The sequence below is a fragment of the Monopterus albus genome, unplaced genomic scaffold, assembly GCF_001952655.1.
Source record: "Monopterus albus unplaced genomic scaffold, M_albus_1.0 scaffold59.1, whole genome shotgun sequence".
NCBI classification, from domain to species: domain Eukaryota; kingdom Metazoa; phylum Chordata; class Actinopteri; order Synbranchiformes; family Synbranchidae; genus Monopterus; species Monopterus albus.
Window position 1 is genome coordinate 2,350,066 of NW_018127939.1, and position 5,457 is coordinate 2,355,522.

The 5,457-nt window shown below is 42.4% G+C and overlaps 1 protein-coding gene across 1 annotated transcript in view; it reads right to left on the reverse strand.

Annotated features, from left to right (window-relative positions):
- LOC109961830 (neural-cadherin-like) overlaps positions 1-5,457 on the reverse strand; it is an 84,576-nt gene that overhangs the window by 10,987 nt on the left and 68,132 nt on the right. Inside the window, exons 27-30 of the mRNA XM_020602982.1 lie at positions 4,823-5,000; positions 4,388-4,554; positions 1,956-2,220; positions 1,179-1,362 (exon numbers count right to left, since the gene is read on the reverse strand). Coding sequence (XP_020458638.1) covers positions 1,179-1,362; positions 1,956-2,220; positions 4,388-4,554; positions 4,823-5,000 — 794 coding nt within the window. The remainder of the gene's footprint in view (positions 1-1,178; positions 1,363-1,955; positions 2,221-4,387; positions 4,555-4,822; positions 5,001-5,457) is intronic.

Genomic DNA, 5,457 nt, shown 5'->3' on the forward strand with positions numbered 1-5,457 from the left:
TGTGTGTACATTAATGAGGAAAAAAATGAACTTAAATGATTTTAGCATATGGCTGCAATATAACAAAGAGTGAAAAATTTAAGGGGGTCTGAATACTTTCCGTACCCACTGTACAGTAAAGCTGTTAGAAAATGGTCAAACTTTATTTCAACCTGCATTTACAGATTTTTTGGGGCGTCACTTGGGGGCAGTGGAAACAAGTTGTGAACACAGCATTAACATATCTTCACCTCTTGGGGCAACATCTGGTTCTTGAAATGCTAAATGCTCCACTACTGTATATTCATCAGGTTTACTGCTTTACATTTGGTGCTGAGCAGGCAGTGCACAGTGGGCTTTTAGAGCTTTTTACTGTATCTAAAGACACTGTCAGCTTTAGCCATAAATAGCACTGTGAGAGCAGTGAGAGTGAACCAGAACAGTAAAGTTGCGGCCGGACAGCTAAACAGTGAGGTGAAACTCATTACAGTGCTCTGTAAAATCAAAGAAAGTTGCAGATTCAGGTGTTAATTCTCTGGTGATTTATCACTACTAATGAGCTTTCCCACAGTGCCACAATGTTTTCACAATGACATTTGATAGACTGCCACTGTAAAAACATATTATACAATAGCTGCTTTAAATAAAAAGATCATTTTAAAATCATTTAATCAGCGCAAACACCGATTCACTGGCAAATAACTCTATTATTACTTCTTCTTTTCTTTTTTAATATGTTTTTCCTCATATTATTATCATTATGATTGGATGTCCATCTTTGAAGAGTAATGTCAGGATTTTTCTGGCTGTTCCCATTGACATAATATTTTTGGGCCAATGCACATGCTATTTGTTTATACTTGATTTGCTCTCATGTTGCTTCAGGTTCTAATTGCCAGACCTTGTTTAAACCTGGAAAATGATAATAAAGAGGATTCAACCTAATGTGACCTGCCTTGGTAGCAGTTTTGCAATTCTTCTCCAAAAGAGGGGTTTATAATTTTATCTGCCCCATAATAAATTTACACAGCATGGGTAATTTGTTAATGCGATCTGTGAGTTACTAATTTTATTATAAGAAAGCTATAGTATGCATTCTTTGTTTCTGGAAGTATGCATGTAAATATGTACAGAATGTGCCTGCATGTTCCAATGCCTAACTAGCATCCTGGGTTTTTTATTCAGTATGTTTACAGCACCTGCACTCGTGGTGTCTCCAGAGGTCCACACAGACCAAGGGAGGAGTGCAGTGATGTTTCCGACAGGCTGCCGAAGAGCAGCCGACAGAGACGCCCTGTGAAGTGACCACCTGAAGCCCCTCTGAAGGCTGCTCCTGACCCAGGGGGATGGAGCGGCTGTTAAACCGCACATCTCGCAAACAGCCTGGTGGAGAGAGAGAAAAAAACAGAGTTTACAACGCCAAAACACAGCAGTCCTCGAGCAGAATCTTTTATGGCCACACGTTTACTCCTCAGCAGGGGCATCAACTCAAATACACTGACGCACCTGCAGACTAACATACATGCACGCTCTCCTGCATGCAAACAAACCAACAGCCTGAGGCTAAGCCAGCATGGACTTCTTTTTTGCAGGATATTTTTTCTGCTGGTTAGTTTTCTTGCTAAGTAGGAAGCATGAGGTGTAACACACAATTCAAAAACAGATCAAAGCTCACTGTCTTTCATCTGCTTGAAACTAAGGGATCAAAATACCTTTGCCAGGTTGTGAACTGTAGAAGCACCATGTAGAAGTGATAAATATAAGCCCAGAATCGTTTTGGTGACCATTAATTTTAACAAGTACACAATCCCACTTCTTTGAGTATGTTTGCCACTTAATTTGTTTACAAAATTACCTGTTAATTCATTCACCTTAACTGATTCTTCCACTTTACAGTTAATTCAGTCACTCACTTGTTTATCTTAATATCCATTCATTCAGTCCCATTCTACCAAAACACATAAGCAGCCACCCACCAAGGAAGCTCTGATTGTGTCCTGAGGGAAAAGAGTTTCCAAGCATCACCACAGAGGGGTCAATAATGATCTCCTGACTCCGACCAGGCGCGGCGGAAACCTCTCGCCGTCCTCCACCTCCATCTAGTCGCAGGGTGAACTCTCTGCCGTAACGATCCAACTCCACCTCGTGCCACTCTCCATCATCGAGGCGATGGTAGGGCAGTGTGATGTTGTAGTCTCCATCACCAAGGTTGTAGAAAACAGCCAGCAGACCCTGAATAACCTGCAATACACAGCAGTGCTCAACTAATTTGAAATTTGGACATTCAAACAGAGAAAGTATGAGAAAATATAGACAGTTATATTTTTGGATGGGCTTCTCATTTAGGGTGTCAAATTCTAAACTGACAGACCTAGACTTCTTCCATATTGTGTTATGTTGTTGGGCAACACCAGCCCTTCAGTATAACAACATTAAAAGAAGCAGGCCAGATTGTGTGGTGAAGTTGGCAAAGAACTGTGAATGTTACTACCCACAGAAGACTCTGTGGTGAACCTGACAAGTTCAGTGGTAAAAATGAATTCAGCACTTCTGCAGCCACAGTGCTTTGCAGCAATGCTGTGCACATCACTGCATGGCAGGGCCAAGAGTCATCCCAAAAGGAAGGCATGCAAGAAACAACAATTATCTTCAGGAGTTAAGGATGGGTGAACACAATGGACTTGACCAAGGAGGGGCCCGCAGCTTGTACATGTCCAAAGCTTAATTGGAAACTGTGGTGCAAGGTAATTCACATTCAACCCAACTCGCATTAACTACTGCTCCCTCAGCATGGGGATTTCAAATGCATCTGCCCCATTGGACACACACACACATTAAAAGCTGAGTGTGCTCTCTCCTTCAACCTTCCCTCAAGTCCACAGCAAAAATGAAGAAAAGACAAAGGACTCAATCAATACTCAGGAAAAAAATGTGATTCTATAAACTTTCTGCAGTGCACCAGAGACTGACACAATCACCATTAAGCAGAGAATGTTCATCTGAATTATTATAGAACTATTTAAACTCAGCTCAGTTTTACTGTTCTTAAGAGTTAGTAGTCTTTGACAAAGCAGTAAATGCCTGTCACCGCCCCAGCACCCAAAAGACTGCATTAGATTTATGTTTTCTTTACAGAGACACCATACTCCTCAGAGAGTTGTATGCTGTTATACCCAGCTAGCCTCTGGTAACCTCTGTGTGAAAGTGTGGTTATTTATTCATTGTGCACTCTATCCCATATCTACTCTTAAGAAAAAAGGGGAGAGAGACAACCCTTTAAATTAGGGCTTGTTGTTGGCAAACACACCAGGCTGGTGCTCAAGTGTTTCTAAGAGCTTTGACACAACCAGGCTGAAAATGCTTCAGCGTGCTGCCACAGACAGACATCAGATGGTTTATACAGCTCACCAATTCAGCTCCAGAGAGGCTTTCATAGTGTGAGGCTTCGCAGCCCACATACAGTGAAGGCTACAGCCTTTTCCTTTTCCTGTCACTGTAGGGCTGCAACAAAGGAAGTGGACAACATTGTTTTTCCTCACGTTGTATAAAGACCAAAAAGAAAAAAGATATCAACAGACGAGGGTGGTGCTTTAAACAATGCTTTCTAACAAATAACAAGTACAAGCATGAAGAGGAGACGTTTTCAAAGACAGATCAGTGGTGCAGGATACACCGCAACAGAGACAGGTTCACTGCACACAGCTGACCTGTGACCAGTCACCAAGAGTGACAGCCCTAACTGAGCTATTTACTTCCAGGTGCTGTTCACACTCGACCTGTCACTCAACGAGACGAAAGGCTTTGACGAGAGACATCGGCCTCATACCCACTCGGGAATGTGTCAGGCAGAAGAGGCATGGCATTTTGGAGCTGTGGCAAAGTGAAGTAGACTTGTCCCCTGAAGAAAGGCGTTGTGTGAACACCACTCCACCTCAGTTGTGACAAAGTGAGCAGCATGCATGTAGACATGACACTGAGCTCTCAGCTCTTGGAGCAAGCTGTGTCAAAACCCTCAAGTACAGAGAAGGGGATTTGACCTTCACTTAAGAGCACTCTGCCCTTGAATGACAGCACACACATTTGATTTCTTGTCATACTGAAGTGTGTGTGTGTGAAACATTAATCAGAGACAGAAATAACCTTGAATAAAGGAGGCCTAATTTTTTTAATAGCAGCCTCTCAATAGCTGCATTCTGCAGACTTACTAAAAGACCTTGTCAAGAACATACATATGTCAATCACCAGCCCCCTCAGTATCCACCCATATGTCTCCAACCCTGATATTACTCACTCTCAGCCTGACAAAGATTTGCAGGATTCATTGTCCGAGCACTTATCATCATTTTAAGGCTCACAACAAGACAATCAGAGCTGTTGAGGTGGTGGGGAATGACCAGCCATGACTCACCTCTAAACGTAGATATTCATTCTGCTCCTGGGAGAGGAGGCTGAGAATGACACCGGTGCCGGCACGTGTCCGAACCCCAATTTGGACTCTTGTCTCTCGCGCGGGCAGGGACCACAAGAGCTGGAACTGAACGTGGCTCCGGCCATCAAAGGACAACTCAGGAGAGACTTGTCAATCAAAAACACATTTAACAGACTCGTTCATTTCATTCAGTTGTCATATGGGAAATACACAGAGAGGGCGTGACATTCTGCTGAAGTGCTTTATGTAAGGCAAGACTGTCTCCCTTTGAGAGCACAATGATATTCTGGAACACAGAATTTCACATTCGGTCTGTACAGATTGTGAAGCTTAAAAGTCCTCGCTCACTTTTCACAGAGATCTCACTACACCTTCCCTGAAAACCTCACAGTCAATCCAATGCAACTGCGTTACCTTGATCACAATGCGGCCCTGTAAACCCTGGCTCACATAAGCAACTGAAGGAGCCCCACTCGCCGTGACAGCGTCCCCTCCTGCCACAGGAGGAAAGGTGCTCCATTTTGGCGCACTGGTCATCAATACAGCCTGGCACAGAGTTGGAGGCTTCAGCTGGGGAACTGAGGTCATAGAGCTGAATGGAAGAAGAACATCAGATTGATTGATTTATTCTTTCAAACATGCAGAACAGAACAAATGACAACAACACACACATAATTACACATATCCAACCAATGCTAATCCAAAATCAGTTTGCTTACACCTATTACATGTTTGAATGGAGTAGGAAGAAGTCAGACTTATCCAGTCCTACCCCATGACATCATATTATACAAAATTTCATGCATCATTGGCTGCAAGCTCTACATAGATAAAACAGTGTTTCCTTAATGCCTTCTCGAATAGATCTCATTCTTGCATATATCTTGTATGACACATACATTTATATTTATATTTAAACTCCTCAATTCTAGTACTGTTCTTCATGTCCACACTTAAATTATTCCATAGTTTTACCCCACTTATAGAAATACAAAATCTTTTTTTGGTTGTACGTATAGCATGAATTTTATAATTTAACTGACCCCTTA